The following is a 19388-nucleotide window of genomic DNA, read 5'->3' on the forward strand; positions in this document are numbered from 1 at the left end:
GAAGGGAGGGAGAAAGAGAGGGAGACAAACATCAATGTGTGGTTGCCTCTCACGTGGCCCCCACTGGGGGACCTGGCCTGCAACCCAGGCTTGTGCCCTGACTGGGACTGGAACCTGCCACCCTTTGGTTCCCAGCCCGCACTCGATCCACTGAGCCACACCAGCCAGGGCTTTGTATTACTTTTAACATTCATATTCTTTTCAAGAAATCATTATTACTGCTTTAAGACTCTTCTCGCAAAATGAAGACTTGGCAATCTTATTATGTCAATTCCCGAATACTTTTGAACATGTGCTGGTCCTTGGAATTCAGAATCCGGGAGTTGCTGCTGGGGACTCAGCACTGTGGCTCAAAAGAACTTTCTGCGATGACGCCAGCGTTCTATAATTTATGCTGTTCGGTGTGTTGCCTCATGTGGCTTTGGAGCATTGAAACGTGGCTAGGGAGACTGGGGAACTTAATTTCAAGCGTTATCTAATTTTAATTAAAATCGTAAGAAATACACAGACCTCTTGGCCATCAGGTCACGTGACCCAACCTAAACCAATCAGTGCACACTGCGGGCGGCCAGCCGAGGCAGAGCTTGGGTCTGCGATCGCTGGTCCTTCCTCAGCCCGTTGCCCCCTAGGCTGTACCGAGAGATGCGAGGACAGAGAGGCGGAACGAGGCTCTCTGCGGTCTAATCTGGCTCTCCCACCCTGTCAGCCCAATGTCCCATGTCCCTCCTTCCTCAGCGGCTCATGTATACGTTTTGAGCGTCTCCCCCGAGAATAAGGGGCGAAACAGTCTTCGCTGTGGCTTAGCCAGAGCACAGCGTGAAAGTCTGCGACGGTGTTTGTTTCGCACATCAGTTTGTCACCCCTCAGGTCAGTGCCTGACAATTAAAAGGAGCCCAGGGAAGGTTTGCTGAATGAATGCATGAACAAATGAATGATATGCACGAAGGTGCCAGGTAGAGTCTTCCAGAGAGGACGTGAGAGACAGTGCTGCTTAGCGGGAGGAGTGCTGATGGGCCCCGGAGACCCGGGTTCCCATCCAGCTGCTGGCAAGTCTCTAACCTCCTCTGGGCCTCCATCATCCCAACAATAAAGAGAGGTGGCAGGGCTAGATCAGGGCTTGGGGCTCACTGGGGGACAGGGTCAGTGCAGATGGGGAGCCACACAGCACCTCCTCTTCAGCCGTCCTTACACACTGGACTTCCCTTGAGATCCAGGTTCTTGAAAGGATTCTGGAGCTCTAAACAATGGAAGCCTCCTGAGCCAGGCTGAGGACAGATTGAGCAGAGTTTTGGGGAAAACTCCCCACTGTCCTCAGAGGCTGCAGGTCTGCGCTGGGCCTGCACCTGCCTAAAGGGACGCCTGCTGGGACTTTCCTTCCCAGGTGGAGAGCCAGTCTCTGCAAGGAACAGTCAGATCTGCAGGCAAAGGGGAGGGCGGGGAACGCCCTTCTCACCCAAACAGGGATAGAAGAAGCAGGCTCCAGGGGATATGCAACCTGCCTCGCCCCACGCATGGGTGACTCAGGCTGACACTGGATGTGTCTAAGCCACTCACCCTTTCTAAGCCTCGCTGCCCAGTGCCATCAATTGCTGTCCGTTTGCCCTTCAGGGAAATGCTGTTGCACTGAAAGGTGAGGGTTGGAGGTTGTGGAGCCTGCAAAGCCCTGCTCCTTGCCCCAGTGGCAAACTCCTCTTCACCCTTCGGACCCTGGTTCAGGTGTTGCTCCTGCCAAAGCCTTCCCTGGCCTCTTACCTCTCACCGGTCGAGTCAATGCCCCCTCTTCCAGTATGCAGCCTCTGGAGCCAGACCGCCTGGGTTTGAATCCCTACAGGGCCTCTTAAGAACAGCTGTGCTACTTTGGGTAAATTACTTCACATATCCGTGCTTTCTTTTTCATCTGTGAGATGGGAAAACAGCTCCCAGCCAAGTGGGTAGTTGTGAGGGTTAAATGAGTTAATGCGTATATGTACTTACGTCAGTGCCTGGTACATATTATGAGCTTAAAAAAACTTGGCTAGTATTACAATAATTTTTCTCTGTTTAAGAAATACCTACGAATGCAGTGAACACAGCGGATAAGGGTCGTGCTCTCGTAATGACCTCAGCCTGCAGGGAGAGATAGATGACTAGACAGGAAATTCACTCAGAATCAGGAAAAATGCCACAAGAAGGGAAGTGGTTGGTTGAGGGGGGTCGTGGGAGCATGGAAGAGCTTCATTCTCAGGTTGGGGTGGTCAGCAGCATTTTCCTGGTAGAGACAACATTTCTGCTGAAATCTGAAAGATGACTATACTGTAGCCAAGCACAGGGGAAGCGCAGAGGGAGGAGGTATGGGTGAGAAGGGTCAAGGCAGGAGAAACCAAGAGTGCGAAGGCACGGAGCCCCAAGCAGGGTACGTTCTAAGAACGGAGAAGTTGAGGAACGGAGGAACAGAAGTGGGAAGGAGGGTTGGCCTAGACCATGGTTGATGAGTGCATGTCTTCGTGGTCTGCCCCCCTTCCTGCTTTGTGACTTAAACAGGACAAAGCCCATGTCTCTTTTCATCCCCTGTGCCCCACACCGAGCCCGGCCCTCAGCAGGCCCTCGACGTTTGCTGAATGGGAACGAGAGAGGAGGACGTGGCCTTTCCCTCCAGAGCGCCCTGCCCAGCAACATTTTCATTCGTTTATACTTGTGAGTTAGGCATTCTTAATAGCCTGGGAAAGTCGAGTTCAGCTGTTAGTTCAGAACTGTCATCTGTTGTGCATCCTGAAGTCCTGTGAGTTGGATGGATCCGTGGGGGGATGAAGTCAAGTTTCTGAGCCAACAAGGTGACCACAGGTTCCACTTCTATGAGTCGCTCCGTGGAAGAACTTTTCAAATTCCTGGGTGCATATGGATCGCCTGGGGTCTATGTAGGTGAAGCATATTCTGATTCAGAGGGTCTGGGGCCTGGCACCGCCCCCTCCCCCCAATCTGTATTTCTAACAAGCTCCCAGATGGTGCCAGACGCTATGGGTCCCTGCATTACGTACGCTTTGATACGAATTGCACTTTGAATAGCTAGGCACTAGACAACGCTGCCATTTTTCCTGGCCCTAATTGCAACGGCGATCTTGAAAGCAGGTGGGAGCCAGGTTCTGAAGGGCCCTGGATGCCAGGTTAAGGAGTTTGGTCTTCATTCTGGAGACAGTAGGGAGCTACGGAGGCTTTCTGAGCACGGTCAGGAATCGCTGACCAAGGAGATGCAGCTGGACCCTGGGTGCAGGGTACCGGAGGGCTGCACTATTCACTACCAGGCAAGAAGCGTGGTCGTGAGGCTCGGGCAGTGCAGGTGGAAACGCAGAGAATGAAGGGTGTTATAGACTGAATTGCATCCCCACAAATTCACATGCTGAAGTCCTCACCCTGAGCACCTCAGAATATGACAGTATTTGGAGACAGGGCCTTTGGAGAGGTGATTACATTAAAACAACGTCATCAGAGGCTAATCTAGTACGACTGGTGTCTTTATGAGAAGAAATTAGGACACGGACACGCACAGAGGGACAATCATGTAAAGACACAGGGAGAAGAAAGCCATCTACAAACCAGGGACACAGGCCTCACAGGAAACCAACCGGGTTGGCTGACACCTTGTTGTTAAACTTCCAGCCTCTAGAAGTGAGAAAATAAATTTCTGTTTTTTAAGCCTCCCCCTCACCCCCAGTCTGTGGAACTTTGTTATGGCAGCCCTACCAGACTAATACAGAGAGGATGGATTTAAGAAGATGAACCAGGTTGTCAACTGTTTGGATGGCATGGGGTTGGGCGGAGGGTCGCACTCTAGGATTACATGCAGATGGTTTGGAAGTTAGAAAGACCAGGGAGAAGAGAGTGCCATTAACAGAAGCAGGAGGGCGCGCTTAGGGGGAGGAGCAGGGTCGGAAAGTAGAGTTCGACCAGGTTGCACAGGAAGTGCCCTGGGACCTTCAGGAGGCTTGCAGGCAAAGCCAGATGGTCAGGCAGTTGAGATGAAGGAGCAGAATTGTCCTTGTGTCCATTGGGGCCCTTGGCTGCAAGCAGTCAGAACTGGGTGGGGCTAACCTAAGCAAAAAGAAAGATATTGAATAGGTTCCTGGAGGCTCCCAACAGTGATGGGAGGGCTTGACGCCAGACTAGGAAGGTGAGCTGGAGGCACAGGAAGCCGATCAGCTGTGAGCATGGCAAGAACCACTCGACAGGGACAGCCTGTGTGCACTCTCGGGGCTGCTGGCCTGCCGATGCCCCCTCCCACTCGCACCCATTAGCAGATTCCTTCCCAGCCTTCGAAGGGGCTTAGGAAAGATACTCCATTACTGGGAAACCAGACAAAGATATGGCTCCCATCACCAGGTAATAAGCTGATTACTTCCATTATAACTACGAGGAAACTGAGGTTCAAGGAGGAAGTCATTCACCCCAGGTCATACAGTTCAAACCCAGCCCAGTCTGTTGGATTCCAGCACCCAGCCCCTTCCGCTGCACCAGCTGTCACCTAGTAGGTTCTTCATGGAGCCTATGGCTGGACCTGGGAGAGCCTTGCAAGTGGTCCCCAAGCCAGGTCCCTTGTCAGGCAGGAAAGGAACTTCACCTGCCCCCTGAAAGGAGGAGCTCCCTTACCCTGTCTACTGGCGCCCCCCCATATCTTCCCACTGGAGAAATCCCAAATTGCCTCTCATCAAGAGCAGGGCTAAAACTGCTAGTTCCAAGCTCCGGAGGCTTCGGGCATGTCCTCTCTGCAGCCTTCCTGAAGCTTCCGAGCGGGGCCTGTGCCATTGTCGGCTCATTCCAGCGCCTGGCTTCAGGTAGATCAGACTCAGCGCTGCGTGAGGTTCTAACACATCTCAGCAGGCTTTGTGAATACATTAGTTTTATTGTCCCCTAACATGCCACAGGGGTGAGGAGGCGGGAGGAGGGGGGCACTGGAACTTAGTATGCAAATAAATGCAGATCGCATCTAAATGAGGGTGTCCCAGGATTAATGGGAAGAAAAGGCAATCAGAGCAGGCCTGGGGCTCTGTGGTGTTTCGCCTGAAAATGACTCTCCCGGGAGGGTGTCTTGGGCTGTGTTTCAGAGCCTGCTCTTTGAAGCGATGTCTCCACAGCACAGGGGAAGGAAGAGCTGCGGAAATTGGTTCTGGATACTTCCTGGCAAAATGTTCTCAATTGCTTCAACCATGCTGGGGGGAGCTGGGGGGAGGGGGGAGGATCTCAGAGCCCCTCGCATCTCAGGGGCCATCTCTGTCCCTGGTTTCTAAACCAGGGGAGCTTGCTAACATCCAGTTCCGGGCCCCAGTGATTACTGAATCAGAATCTCTTGAGAATCTGTATGTTTTTTGTTTTTTTTAAAGTCCCCAGCCTTGGGAAATACTGATGCAAGCCAGGGGTTCTTCATTTCAAGTCTCTTACAGGTTTCAGGGCCCCCTAGAGCAATGTTCTCAACCGGGTTGCATATGAGTCACGGGGGCTTCAGAAGACGTCCCAGGCTGTACCCCAGACCAACTAAGTCAGAATCTCTGGGGGAGGGGGTGAAACCCAGGCATCGCTGTGCAGAAGAAAATCCCAGGGACTCCAACATGCAGCCACAGCTGAGAAGCGCTGCCGAACGGGTAGCAGAATGCTACCGAGGCTGGTGTTATACCTGTGTTCTCTTTGAGGCTTTATTTAGCCCCAGGCCCTCCATCCCCGCTGCAAATTTCAGGAGCCTTTCTGTCTAGGAAGAAGACTGTTATCAGGGCTGATGTTCAGCTGGTGTGCACTAGTATAGGAGCACCAGCTGCTAAATATTGAAACATTTCCCTACCCATTGGTAACAGGTGCTGCTTTAAACCTGCTTAGTGCCCCAGAGCGCTAGCCTCCTTCCCCAGGCCCTTAGGGCTGCATATCCAGGACAGAAAGGATTAGTGAGCCCCCTCACCCCTGCCTCCCCTAGCTCTTTGGACAGAATCGGTTCTGATTGGTCAGGGTTCCTGACGTCCTGGTTGTTAAATATTTGATAGTTGGCCCTAGCTGTAATGGGATGAGGAACATCAGCTTTACAGTCAGAAAGGCCTAGATTTGGGCACTAGTCCTGTGATCTGGGGCAAATGGCTTCATCTCTTGGAGCCTCAGTTTCCTCATCTGGGAATGGCCTCGAAGCATCCTTTCCACCACCACAGCCCCGTCCCCCGCCTTAGTGTTGGGATGAAACTTGACTAAAGCAGAAGTCTCGAACTTGAGCGTGCACCAGAATCACTTTGGCAGGCTTGTTAAAACAAAGATGGCTGGACCCCACCCAGAGGTGCTGATGCACTACTTCAGGGATGGGAGTCAGTGAAGTTCTGCGTTTCTAACCAGTTCCCGGGTGGTACTAATGCTGCTGGGCCCAGGACCCAGGTTTGTGAAAGAGGCAGAGAAGTCACCAGCCACTCCGTGTGCAGTGTGGATGTCCCCTGCCACTCCAACTGGCACGGACTGAGTGACCACTGACTGGTTAGCCTGTGACTTCCGGGGAGGAAGGCCTCCCTCACTTCTCCCCACTGTGAATGGATCCAGGTCCAGACCTTCGAGGGCCGTACCCGCCAAGACTGTGGTGCTGTGCCCCGCGCGTGGTCCAGAGGGAAGCAACACTGAACCCTGCAGTGACTGTAAAAAAGGAAGTGCAACAGGGATCTGGTTGTTCCCGTGCCAGCTGCTTTAAGGCTTTTTTTCAAATATCAAAAACAATCTTTGTGGTGGCGAGGGATGAATAAGAGGAGCACAGAGGGTTCTCAGGACAGTGAAATTATTCTCTATGATGGCATAATGATGGACACATGTCACATGCGTTCGTGCAGGCCCATGGGGTGTACACCACCAAGAGTGACCCCTAAACTGTGGCCTTTGGGTGACCATGATGTGTCAGTGAAGCTTCATCAATCGTCACAAATGTCCCACTCTGGCCAGGGATGCTGACAAAGGGGGAGGCCGTGCATGTGTGGGGGGCAGGGGTTGTATGGGAAATCTGTACTTTCCTCTTAATTTTGCTATGAATCTAAAACCACTCTAAGAATAAGTCTTAATGGGAAACCAACAAAAAATTAAACAATCCTTTAAACGTGTGTTTTGGGGCTGCATCTGCATTGCCAGGACCCCAAGCATAGCCTTACCTACCAGCCGGATGCCTAAGGAGCTCAAGTCCCGACTTAGCTCGATTTGCATATGTCTCCCTCCAAGCACCATCCCTTCCAGTGGACACGGACCTCTCACCTTAAAGGAAACTCCCTCGACAGCTCTCTGCCCCTTCCAGCTGCGCTAGTCCTTAATTCCCCTTCCTTTACCCAGCCAGCCAAAGACCCCACACCCGTTCTCTCTGTTAGTTCCTGGCTCCCCCTTCAGCACCGCCTCTGGGCAGCCCCTACTCCCGGAGGCTGCTTCCCCCACTGACTTCCCTCTTGCCAGATCCAGTGACCTGACTTGAGCACGGGATTCAGAGTCAGAAGGCCTGGGCGGGAGCTCTGTCACTCACCAGCTGTGTGACAGTGAGCAAACTGAAGCCCTTCTCTGGGCCTTGGGGCCATCGCCTTGAAAATGGCTTACAACCTCCACCCCCCACGAATGCCAAGGAGTTCTACAAGTTCAGATTCAAACGTGTTCCAAAGGTCCGCCACTGGGTGCAGATCAGATGCGATAAGGGGACCTACCAGTGCTGGGAAAACTCCAGTTCCCCCACCTCTCCCCGCCCAGGCGTCCACTACTGGAACGATCAGACTGAGGTTGCGGGAGGCACGTGCGGACTGTGGTGGGGAGGACGGGGTGCTGGGGTCAGGTCTGAGCTGAGTCCCAGGTCTGCCCCTTGCTACCCGTGTGGACTCGGGCCACTGCCGCAGCCTCACAGACTCCTCACCAGTAAAAGGGATTTACGAATCCGAATTTGTAAAGTTTACTGGGATCACGAGTCCTGATTTTTATTTTTAACAAAATTTCATGTATTTATGTTTAGAGAGAGGGAAATGGAGGGAGAGAGAGAAACATCGATGTGTGGTTACCTCTCACTAGTGGCCTGCAATCCAGGCATGTGCCCTGGTTGGGAATCGAACCAGCAACCCTTTGATTCTCAGTCTGGTGCTCAGTCCACTGAGCCACACCAGCCAGGGCATGAGTCCCGATTTTTAAAGGTGAGAGCACTAGAGTAACAGAATCATCACAACGAATTCTTTTCCTGCGTACCTCCTGCGTGCTAAAATCTTGCAACATATAATCTCATTTGATCCTCCCACAACCCTGTGAGTGAGGACTGCTCCCTCCTCACTTCACAGATGAGGAGATGGAGCTATAGAGAGGAAAAGTGACTTGTCAAAGGTCACCCAGCCAGAAGGAATAGGAGCTGGAATTTAAACCACCCAGGAGGTCTGATTTCAAAGTCTGTGCTCTCTGGCTTCCTGTCGAAGGACCTCAGCACAAATAAGTGGGAGGTATGACAATATTATTATCAGGTCCTCTGAGAGTCAGCCTGGGAGTTGCCACCAGCCTGGGGCCAGGGATGGCAGGTGTGTTTGTGGGTGGGGGTGGGTACGTGAGTGATGCTCTCCCCTGGGGAAATATCTTGCAATATACACACCTTTCCGTTTCATCTGAGACACAAGTGTCTTCTCCACATCCTGCCAAAGCCTCTCAGGCTTGGCTGCCCCTCCCCTCTCCGGCAGGTTTGGGAGAAACAGGCTTGGAGTTCCCCCATCCTTTAGGGGGAGAGATTCCTCATCTCGTGAGGCTGACCCCGGTCTAGGGGCCTGGAGTTACTAATAGCAGCCTGCGGGCCTGTGTCATCCAGCTGGTGACTCAGGGCTCCAGGCTCAGCCCCCTCCCCATCCTGATGGGGCCCCCACCTGGGTGAGGGGCTTAGAGCTCAAGCTGTGACCCTGGTTAGGCTTAGAGGTGTCCACCTGGGGGTATATCCTGCTTCCTGCCTCCTGTCCCAGGGCTTTGGCTAAACCGAGTTGTGGTATTGGAAGGAGGGGCTGGGGAAGTGGGGAAGGGGATGTGGTAACCAGAACCACTTCCTGACATTGCTGTGTTGAAAGCCAAGTTCTCCCCAAGTTCCCCTTGGTGGGGGCTGGGAGCCAGGGGGTGAAGGAAGAAGTTGGGAGGGAGTGAGGGAAGGAGGCGTCTTGCTTGGATTGACTCCAGAAATCAAGCTCTGAGGTTCCTGGTGGCGTGTTCCTGCCCTGCTCCCAAATTGGTAAAAAACAGCCAGCTGGTCCAAAGGCAATTATTTATAATTAGAGTAGCCCAGGCACTTACTACCGTGTGTCAGGCCACACCAGCCAGATGCTTTGTCACTTGACCTTTATAACCCCCTGAGGTAAGCACTGGTGTTACCCTGGTCTTACAGATGGAGAAACCGAGGCACCGACCGGTTACGCCCACTATGCAGATCACACAGCAGGTCCACGCCAGAGCTGAGATTTGCACCCAAGCTGCTGGGCTGTTCAGTGCAGACTCTTAGCTACTACCCCCAATGGCACCCCCTCCCCGCCACCCTCCCGCACACTCAGTCCCCTGGCTTGCTTTGCAACCTAAGCGAGGCCCGTTCTCCACTCTAGGCCTGCCTTGGTCTCCTCCTCTGCACCATGGGGGCATTTGGAGTAGATAAGTACACCTCCCTCTTGTGGCATTTGTCCCTCTGGTAATGAATTACTCCTTCAGTTTCTCCCCTCCTGGAATCTCAGGTCCATGAGCGGTCTCCATTGACTGCTGTATTCCCAGTTCTTAACGCAATACCTGGCCCGTAAAACCTCAGCCAGTTCTGTGTCAAGTGAATGGTCTTCAAAGGTCTGAGGATGCTCACCGATCGTTTGAGTGCATGATGAAAGTTTGGGACCCTTTACACGGGAAAATCAACGTGTATCAGTGGGGGGGGGGTGACTTGGCCCCTCCCACCCACCCAGGGCACATTTGGCAACATTTGGCAACATTTCTGGTTGTCACAACTGGCCGGGGGGCGGGGGGAGTGCTGCTGGCATCTGGCAGGTGGATACCGGGGACGCTACTAAATGTCCTACAACAATCAGGACGGCCCCCACCACAAAGAATGACCTGGCCCGAACGTTAATAGTGCTAAGTTCGAGAACTGTGACATATATGTAGATGTGACCTACTTTGTACAACTGATGGCAAGTTGGGAGGGGCTCATGGATTCTCCTAAAGCCCATGTCTGCTTGCAGATGGAGGCCCCCTGCGTGAAAGGGCCTCCTTGTTTCCATCTCTCCAGCCACGTTGCTCTGGCCCACACTCTTGAGTCTGGAATATAGTCTCCCTGGGTCCCTGGTCCTAGCCTCTGATTCTCAAAGGCTTAAGCCTCCTCTCTGATCTTCAGTGGGTGCCGGGGATTAGGGGAAAAGGGTCCAGATTTTAAGTCTCCCCTCCCACATGCCACTCCCCCACTGCCCTCTGAGATAACCCAGAGTTACCCCAGTTCCCTGCAAATGGCCATAAACATGAAAAGCTTCAGCACTAGGGAGCCCCAGGTTTGAATCCTGGTTTTGTGTATTAACTCACCGGGTGATTAAGGCAAGTTCCTTAACGGCTCTGAACCTCAGTTTCCTCCCCTGGAAGTGGGAGGGGTACTCATTAAACCTACCTCCCAGATGGGGGTGAGGGTAGGATCAGATGTTTTTGGAAACTTATCACAGTACTCCACAGTAAATCTCAAAAAGTGCATTATTATTATGGCTCAGAGGCGAAGTGACTTGCCCAAGGTCACATAGCTGGGGAATGGCAGAGCTGGGCCTGAAAACTAGGACTGTGACTCATTAGTGAACTCTAAAGTTTCCAATTTCCTATAAGAAAAGCTAATTGTCTCCATCTCATGGATTCATTTATTAGATAAGCCTATAAAGTACCTGGCACAGCATAAGACCTTTAGACACAGCTTGTTGAATTTTCATTGTTGTCCTTCCCAAACAATGCTTCCAAGAGGGCAAAGGTGGATCCCGCCCCACCCTGGCTGGCTGGGGAAGGCAGCGAGGGAGCCTACTGGTTTACTGGCATAAGTAGCGCTCCTTGGAGCTGGAGCCGGTGTGGGCAAAGCAGGGCTGGAGAACCCAAAGGGCTCCTGGAGATCATTTCCCCTCCCCAAAGTTTTACAGTCGAGGAGTCCAAAGCCCAGAGAGGGAAAGGCATTCACTCAAGATCACACAGCGGTTTAGAGCCCACGACCCCCATCACCTGATTCCAAGTTGGAATCATGATCTTGGTCCAGAAAATTGAAAGGAAAATTGAAAGCCTGGTCTGTTGAGGACCTGCAGCGCACACTCTATTGTGTTACACATAACATGTGTAAGCATGGTAAGTGTTTGATCTCATTTTATCCTCAAATCAATGTAGGGACAAAGGGCCCCCTTTTTAACAGTTGAGGAAACAAATTCAGAGCGGTGAGGACACTTGCCCAAGGCACCGAAGGGAGGAAAGCCCAGTCTGCTGGCCTCTAGGTGATACAAATAAACTCCCCCACCACTACCCTGAAGGAGTCAGCCCCTGAAGACAGGGGTGGCCCCGGTGGAATTCCCCAATTCCCGTCTAGCAGAGCCCGCTCGGTTCAGGCCAGGTGGAGCCAGGAGAGGAAGCTGAGTCAAGGGCCGTGTCCAGGGAGGAGACACGTGGGCAGAGCGAGCCTGGGAGTGTGGGAAGGGGCCCACAGAAGGGTCTGACCAGGAAGGGGGTCGCTGGGTTCAGAAAAAGGCCTCGGAGGATCTTCCACCTCCTTCCCCTTGGGCTGACCACTTGGGGCCTTCAGATGGGGGGCACCGGGAGCCCTCTAGCTTCATCTCCCTTCCTCCCTTTCATCAAGTTCTCACAAGCTGTGCATTTTGCAAAACCCAGCCTTCCCCTACAGGCCTGTGGTTTCCTGTGGGTCTCTGTGGGTCTGGGGTCCTGCCTGATTCAGCAATGGGGACTGCGGGAAGCAGGGGGGTAGGAGGTGGTGTAAGCCCTTTCTCTGCCTTCATACACACACACACACACACACACACACACACACACACACACACACACACCATGCCCTGAGTCAGCCCCTGCCTGGTCTGTCCGGGAGGGGCGGGGTCACTGATTCAGTTAACAGCTCCTCCTTAAAGCCCCCACAAGGGCAGCTGCAGCCAGACACTGCTACCCTCACCATGCGCCCCTGGCTGTCCCCCGTCCTGGCACTCCTGGTCCTGGGCTGCTGCTCTGCTGCCCCCCGACCTCGCCAGCCCACCTTGGTGGTCTTCCCAGGAGACCTGCGGACCAACCTCACTAACAGGCAGCTGGCAGAGGTAAGTAATCACCTCAGTCTAGATTGGAATCCTAGGGAGGGCATGGGCTTCAGGGGATGCTTTGGGCCACACTGGGAGTCAGGGACATGTCTAGAGGACGGAGGTGTCTAGGATCAGGCACTGGGAGGGAGAGGCGTCCTGAAGGGGCTCTGGGCAGCAATGGCTAGGAATGGGTTAATAAGGGTTTTCTAGGTAGGCAATGGGGAGTGGTGTAGGGGGAGCACTGGAGGGTTCTGGGGTGGCCATGGGCTGGCAGTGGACAGGGAGACACCCTAGGGGACCCTGATGGCTAGGATATCTCCACAGAGGGGAGATGCTTGGGTGGGCGCAAGCCCTGATGTTTAGGGCACGGAGACCCGGGCACCATGCCTTGTTTCTAGTCCCGGAGCTCCTGAAGGGCTGCAGTCCTGGCCCCGGAGGGCGGAGAAAGGGAGTCAGTGTGCTGGGTCGTCTCTGCCCCTCGGTCCGCAGGAGTATCTGTACCGTTATGGCTACACCCAAGTCGCCGATATAAGCGACAGCGAGCAGTCCCTGAGTGCGGCGCTGCGGCGCCTCCAGAAGCGCCTGACCCTGCCGGAGACCGGTGAGCTGGACAGCACCACCCTGGAGGCTCTGCGTGCCCCGCGCTGTGGCGTCCCAGACATCGGCAGATTCCAGACTTTCGAGGGCGACCTCCAGTGGCACCACCGAAACATCACGTACTGGTGCGTGGCGGGGTCCCGGGGGGGCGGGCGGGGTGGGGTGGGGGCACCGGGCTCCGCGCGCTCAGGCGGCAGATGGACACCCCCTGTCTCAGACCCCTGCCTGGACCTCACTAAACGTGCAGCCTGGGGCAAGTGGCTCCGCTTCCGAGCCTCCGTTTTCCCTTTGGGGAGGCGCGCCTCGCAATCCGAGTGCTCCTGCCAGGGCCTCTGTTAGTCGCCAAAGGAAAAAAATGCATCCGACTGTGCTTTACCGATGAAAGCCTGGAGCCGAAGTCACTGCTGAGACAGGGGGCGTTGCGGGGGCCCGGACTCCCGCCTCGTGCTTCCGGCTGGACTCAGTCCTCCGGCCTTTCTCCTGCAGGATCCAAAACTACTCGGAAGACTTGCCGCGCGACGTGATCGACGACGCCTTCGCCCGCGCCTTCGCGGTCTGGAGCGCGGTGACGCCGCTCACCTTCACTCGCGTGTACGGCCGGGAGGCCGACATCGTGATCCAGTTCGGTGTTAGGGGTGAGAAACAAGAGGGAAAAGGGCCGGGACTGGGCCTGGGCCGGGACCAGAGAGGGAGGGCCGCGGAGAGCAGAAGGGGAACCGGACCCGGCTTTCTCTCACCTGTGCGCCCAGACCTGGCCGCTGCTCACCATTAAAGCGCCGGCTGCGGCGCAGCTCCGCAGAGCACGGGGACGCGAGGCCGGGGTAGCTGCTCACTAGCGGGATTTCAGCCCCCCGGTCAGTCCAGTGCCCTTGGGTAGCCAACAGTCTGCCCCCTGCACCCCGCTAACTCTCTTCTTCCCATTCGCTTCTTCAGAGCACGGAGATGGGTACCCCTTCGACGGGAAGGACGGGCTCCTGGCGCACGCCTTTCCCCCTGGCCAGGGCATCCAGGGAGACGCCCACTTCGACGATGAAGAGCTGTGGTCCCTGGGCAAGGGCGCCGGTGAGACCCTGCGCCCCCGAGGACCCCGCTGCTTTTCCTTCCCACGCCCATCACCATCCTCCCTGACCTTGGTCCCCCTCCTCCCGCAGTGGTTCCGACCAGCTTTGGGAACGCGGATGGCGCTCCCTGCCACTTCCCCTTCACCTTCGACGGCCGCTCCTACTCCGCATGTACCACGGACGGCCGCTCCGACGACTTGCTCTGGTGCAGCACCACCGCTGACTTTGACACTGACCGGCGGTTCGGCTTCTGCCCCAGCGAGAGTGAGTTCGGGATTTTGGAGAGGATGGTGGTTGGGGGGAATGGGGGGCGCCCTATACGCTCCAGGGCCAGAACTCGGGGCTTTCATCCCCACTCAGCCACTAGTGCTGTGTGGTCTGCAAGTCACTCTTTTGTTCTCTGAGCCCAGTTTCCTCCCCTGTGAAATGAGGACAGGAGGGGTGCAGTACATGGGTGGCCTGTGGGTTAATAAACTCGGGGTTCTGTGTGGGGCCTCCCCAGGACTGTATACCCAGCATGGCAATTCCGACGGCAAGCCCTGCGTGTTTCCGTTCACCTTCGAGGGCCGCTCCTACTCCGCCTGCACCACCGACGGTCGCTCAGACGGCTACCGCTGGTGCGCCACCACTGCCAACTACGACCAGGACAAGCTTTATGGCTTCTGCCCTACCCGAGGTACGTGTGCCCCGCGGGCCAGATTCAACGCAGGTCTTCAACACGTTTCTCCCCCACCCATCAGTTTGTCTCTCCACTTGTGGTTGGGTCTCAGGACCGCCCAGGCTCTGCCCGCTCTCACCATAGTCCCTCCCTCTGACTTCCGATCGCTGGGGCCTCATTCTTGGGGCTTGGCCTTTTAGCCCAGCCGGCTGCCTCTCCCCCGTCTCCAGTGCCCAGGCCTAACCTGGACTCAGCTGTGCCCTACATCGCCCCCTAGGCTTTAAAAATGGTACCAAGGTTTTCCAGCTCCTAGTTTGGCCCGCCCCTGGCTCTTTATTGGACCCACCCACTTGCCTCACCCAAGGCCCTCGGTCTCTTCAGTGGACTCCACGGTGACCGGGGGCAACTCAGCGGGGGAGGTGTGCGTCTTTCCCTTCATCTTCCTGGACAAGGAGTACTCGACCTGCACCAGGGAGGGCCGCAGCGATGGGCGCCTCTGGTGCGCCACCACCTCAAACTTCGACAGAGACAAGAAGTGGGGCTTCTGCCCGGACCAAGGTGGGCAGGGTTCGAAGGTTCTGGGGCTGGGTGTAGTGGGCGGCGGGGGCTGGGAGCACGACCCAGGGCTCAGGGCTCAGGCTCGCTCTTTCCTCCAGGATACAGCCTGTTCCTTGTGGCTGCACATGAGTTTGGCCACGCCCTGGGCCTAGATCACTCATCTGTGCCAGAGGCGCTCATGTACCCCATGTACAGCTACACCGAGAAGCCCCCCCTGCATGAGGATGACGTGAAGGGCATCCAGCATCTGTACGGTGAGGCTTCGTGGTAGAGATGGAGGGAGGGGAAGAAAGGGTGGAGAATGGGTGGGAGGAATTGGGACCTCGGTGTCTACCTGCCAGGGAGTCTGGGTCTAGTGGGTTGTACCTGCTGTGGGGTCAGTGTTTGGAGATGGTGGTGAAGAGCCCAGGCTCAGAATGAGGCGGGTGTGGGTTCAGAAGCCAGTCCAGCCGTTTCCTGGCCGGGCGACCTGGGATACATTAGTTTGCTGGCAATTTCCTCATCTGTAAAGCAGGGCTAATACCAGTACCTGCCTCTCAGTGTCGTTAAGAGGTTTAAATGAGTTAGAATAATGCCTGGCATATATAGCAGATGCCATGTAAGTGTTTGATATTTTTACTGTTGTTATCACTTACTGTTAGTATTATTTCCTCATTCTAAAAACTGGGGGATTTTAAAGAATCTACTTCATAGGTGTTTTTTGGGTTTTTTTAGATCACGCAAACTAGATAGGAGTTTATAAAGCCTCTAGCACTGGGTTTGCTACTCCGTTTGAGTGCCCCAAACCACGTCTCCCCTATCTGTGGGACCGGGGGTGGGGGTGGCCCTGCCTGTCTTATGTTTATGGGCCTGGGGCCTGACCCAGGTGTCAGATAAGTACGGTTTGAATGCAAAGCGAGTGTAGGAAATGATGAGGCCTTCCTGTGCTTGAGGGGGTGGGTGGGTTGGCAGGCTCCAGCGTCTAAAGTGAGGAGAGTGGGTGCCAGGTGGGATACCTGCTAGGCTTTGGGGAGTAGCCGGTCCCTGGGCACCGAGGTATGCAGGAACAGGGGTGTCTCAGCGGCGTCTCCTTTTAGGTCCTCCCCCTCAGCCTGAACCGCAGCCTCCAACCACCACACCTGCAACCCAGCCCACTGCGCCCCCCACGGTCTGCATCACCAGTCCCCCCACTGCCCGCCCCTCAGAGGTCCCCACCACCGGCCCCACCGGCCCCCCCACCGCTGGCCCCACAGATGCCCCCACTGCGGGCCCCACGGGTCCCCCCACCGCTGGCCCTTCTGCAGTTCCTACCGCGTCTTTGGATCCCGCGGAGGACATCTGCAACATGTACATCTTCGATGCCATCGCAGAGATCGGAAGCTACCTGCATTTATTCAAGGATGGGTGGGTGAGGGGCAGGGGCGGGTGGTGAGGGAGGACACTGGAGGGGAGCCCACCCTGTCCTTACCCTCCCACTGGCCTTTGTTTCAAGGCTCAGTGTTCCGCTGTGGTTTTTTTTTTTTTTTTCACATTCTCAGAAAGTACTGGCGATTCTCTAATGCCCAGGGACGCCGGGTGCAGGGCCCCTTCCTGATCAGGGACACGTGGCCTGCGCTGCCCTCCAAGCTGGATTCCGCCTTTGAGGAGCCGGTCAGCAAGAAGATTTTCTTTTTCTCGGGTTAGTTTCCTCCTTTTTCCTTTCCCTCCTCACCAGTTTAGGAGGGCCAGGAAACCGAGGATAATCCAGAAAACGTTCAGGTGCGAATTTAAAAACCGCGCCCCTTCCTGGCAGATTTCGTTGAGCAAGTTTAGGGGTTGCTGAATTTCAGCGCCCCTTGCACAATCCTACCGAGCGGCTCTGCTCGTGGGCACAGAGGCTGCGGGCCGCCGGGTTCCGAAAGGTCTCCCTGGGTTTTCCCTTTTGACAAACAAGGAGACTGTGTGCCCCCTGGCCGATGTGACCCTTCTCCCCTTCAGGGCGCCAAGTGTGGGTCTACACAGGCGCGTCGGTGCTAGGCCCGAGGCGTCTGGACAAGCTGGGCTTGGGCCCAGAGGTGGCCCAAGTCACTGGGGCCCTCCCGCGTGGCGCGGGTAAGGTGCTGCTGTTCAGCGGACAGAAGTTCTGGAGGTGAGAGCCACGGGGACCGCCGGCAGGGGGAGCCCCGGTGCCACACGCCTGTCCGCCGGCTCAGCACCTGTCTCCTCGCGGCCTTCTCGCAGGTTCGACACGAAGACGCAGACGGTGGATGCCAAGAGCGCCACCTATGTGGACCAGATGTTCCCCGGGGTGCCCTTAAACACGCACGACATCTTCCAGTACCAAGGTGATGGCCGCAGACGGGGCCCGGGGCGGAGGGTTCCTTCTACTAGACGCCCCTTCCCATGCTAGGCTCCCCTGCCTTAGAGATTGGTCAAATTCCAAGTGAGAAAGAAAAAGCCCCAGGAGATTGAGGCGAATATCCCAGCACAGTCATAGAGGCAGGGACCTTCCCCAGATCATCCAGGGGACACAGGGGAACAGCCAGAATTAACGCCCGTGTCTCATGCCTCCCCAGCTGGAAGCTCTTTTCCCTACAATCCAGGATACATGGTTTGCAAGAAGCCTCATTGCTTTATTAGACAATATTTGCCAGGTCCTGGGCTGCCATGGGGATACAGTGATAAGGCGAGTCAAAGCTGTGTGTCTTTAGGCAGCAAGTCACTGCGCCTCCTGGAGCCTCTTTTCCCTTCCGGAAAACGGGGAGAGCTGGAGTTACACTTCCTTTCTCTTGTTCACCACTCATATCCAACCGGTGGATGGGTTCTGTTGATTCTACCTCTGAAATATTTGCTTTCACTATCTCCTGTGCAAACACCCTAGTCCAAGCCATCCTGGTTGTCCAATACTGTTCATGTATTCTCTGGGAGTAGGGAGGGGTGAGGAGTGGAAGGCAGTAGTCTTGGGAGTGACTCCAGACATATTCCAAGGCCAAAGAAGCCAACAGGAGCTGACCCCTCCTCCCCTCCCACTACTCCCTCTGCTCGCTCTGTCCCCGCTGGCCTTCTGGCTGCTCTTTGAACACATCAAGGTCATTCCTTGCTTCGGGCCTGTGTGCCAGTTCTTGCTGCCTGGAAGGTTTTTTTCCCAGACTGTCACCAGGCGGCCTCCCTCTCATTCTTCAGGTCTCAGCACTAAAGCCACCTTTTCAAAGAGGCCTCCTCTGACCTTCATTGTCTATTCGCTTACCTGCTTTTGTTTCCTCTCCGCTGTCAAAGGCAATCTCATTTATTTACACGTTTGCTTGCTAATCATCTGTCTCACCCACCAGAGTGTAAGCACCAACAGAACGCAGATCATGCCTGCAGTTTTTCTCTGCTGCATCCCCAGTGCTTCTAACGATGCTTGGCCTGATAAATCTTTGTTGAATGAATAAATGAATGAATGAATTTTGAATAAATTGTCCAGAACACCTACTGTGTGCCAGGCTCTGTGCCAGTGCTTTGCATATCGATGTCTGTGCCCTCTAGCATCTCAGTGGGGGAGATGAAAGTGTCATCTGAAAACCTTGGAAAGATCGAGAAAGGGCTTCTGCTTCTGTACGTATATGTGGGAGATTTGGAATCACCCCTGTTGCACCTGCCTCTTCCCTGCAGAGAAAGCTTACTTCTGCCAGGACCGATTCTACTGGCGTGTGAGTTTCCAGGACGAGGCGAACCAGGTGGACGAAGTGGGCTATGTGACCTTCGATATCCTGCAGTGTCCCGAGACCTAAGGCTCAACGTCCTGTTTCAGCACTGCAGTGTGGGTCCCCATGGGGGCTCTCCTGATGGGGAAGGAGCCAGTTTGCTGGATACAAACTGGTGGGTCTGTTCTGAAGAACAAAGGATGAGTGGGGGTGGGCTGGGCCCTCTCATCCCACCTTCCTTTTTTGGGGGGAGTATGTTCAATAAAGTTGGATTCTCTGACCTTGAGATTTATGTATGTATTGATGAGTAGAGTGTTCACCATGTGCCGGGAAGTGAGTGTTCTAAGTACTTCATAAATGTTAAAATATTTGATTCTTCCTATTAGGAAAGTATAATGTGCTTATTCCCGTTTTACAGCCAAGGCAGTGGGCCAATTATTCATCAAACAGTTACTGAGCTCCTCCATGTGCTGGGCACCGGGCATAGAGATGAATTGGACTATGTTATGGACCTCCCTCAGTGGTCCTCAAACTTTGGGAATGCATTGAAGTACTCGTAGAACTTGCTTAAATGCAGACTCCAGGCTCTGCCCCCAGAGGGTCTAACTCAGTTATAAGA

General features: G+C 54.9%; 1 protein-coding gene across 1 annotated transcript in view; it reads left to right on the top strand.

The window, feature by feature from the left end:
• Nucleotides 1-19041, top strand: part of MMP9 (matrix metallopeptidase 9) — a 44962-nt gene extending 25921 nt beyond the window's left edge. Inside the window, exons 3-15 of the mRNA XM_037164390.2 lie at nt 12090-12269; nt 12741-12973; nt 13335-13483; nt 13782-13910; nt 14000-14173; nt 14412-14585; nt 14949-15125; nt 15224-15379; nt 16202-16508; nt 16643-16782; nt 17082-17232; nt 17325-17428; nt 18738-19041. Of these exons, the coding sequence (XP_037020285.2) occupies nt 12132-12269; nt 12741-12973; nt 13335-13483; nt 13782-13910; nt 14000-14173; nt 14412-14585; nt 14949-15125; nt 15224-15379; nt 16202-16508; nt 16643-16782; nt 17082-17232; nt 17325-17428; nt 18738-18856 (2151 nt within the window). The 5' untranslated portion in view covers nt 12090-12131 and the 3' untranslated portion in view covers nt 18857-19041. The remainder of the gene's footprint in view (nt 1-12089; nt 12270-12740; nt 12974-13334; nt 13484-13781; nt 13911-13999; nt 14174-14411; nt 14586-14948; nt 15126-15223; nt 15380-16201; nt 16509-16642; nt 16783-17081; nt 17233-17324; nt 17429-18737) is intronic.
• Nucleotides 19042-19388: the final 347 nt, after the last annotated feature.

The sequence above is a fragment of the Artibeus jamaicensis genome, unplaced genomic scaffold (assembly GCF_021234435.1).
Source record: "Artibeus jamaicensis isolate MK-2021 breed Jamaican fruit bat unplaced genomic scaffold, CSHL_Jam_final contig_685, whole genome shotgun sequence".
NCBI classification, from domain to species: domain Eukaryota; kingdom Metazoa; phylum Chordata; class Mammalia; order Chiroptera; family Phyllostomidae; genus Artibeus; species Artibeus jamaicensis.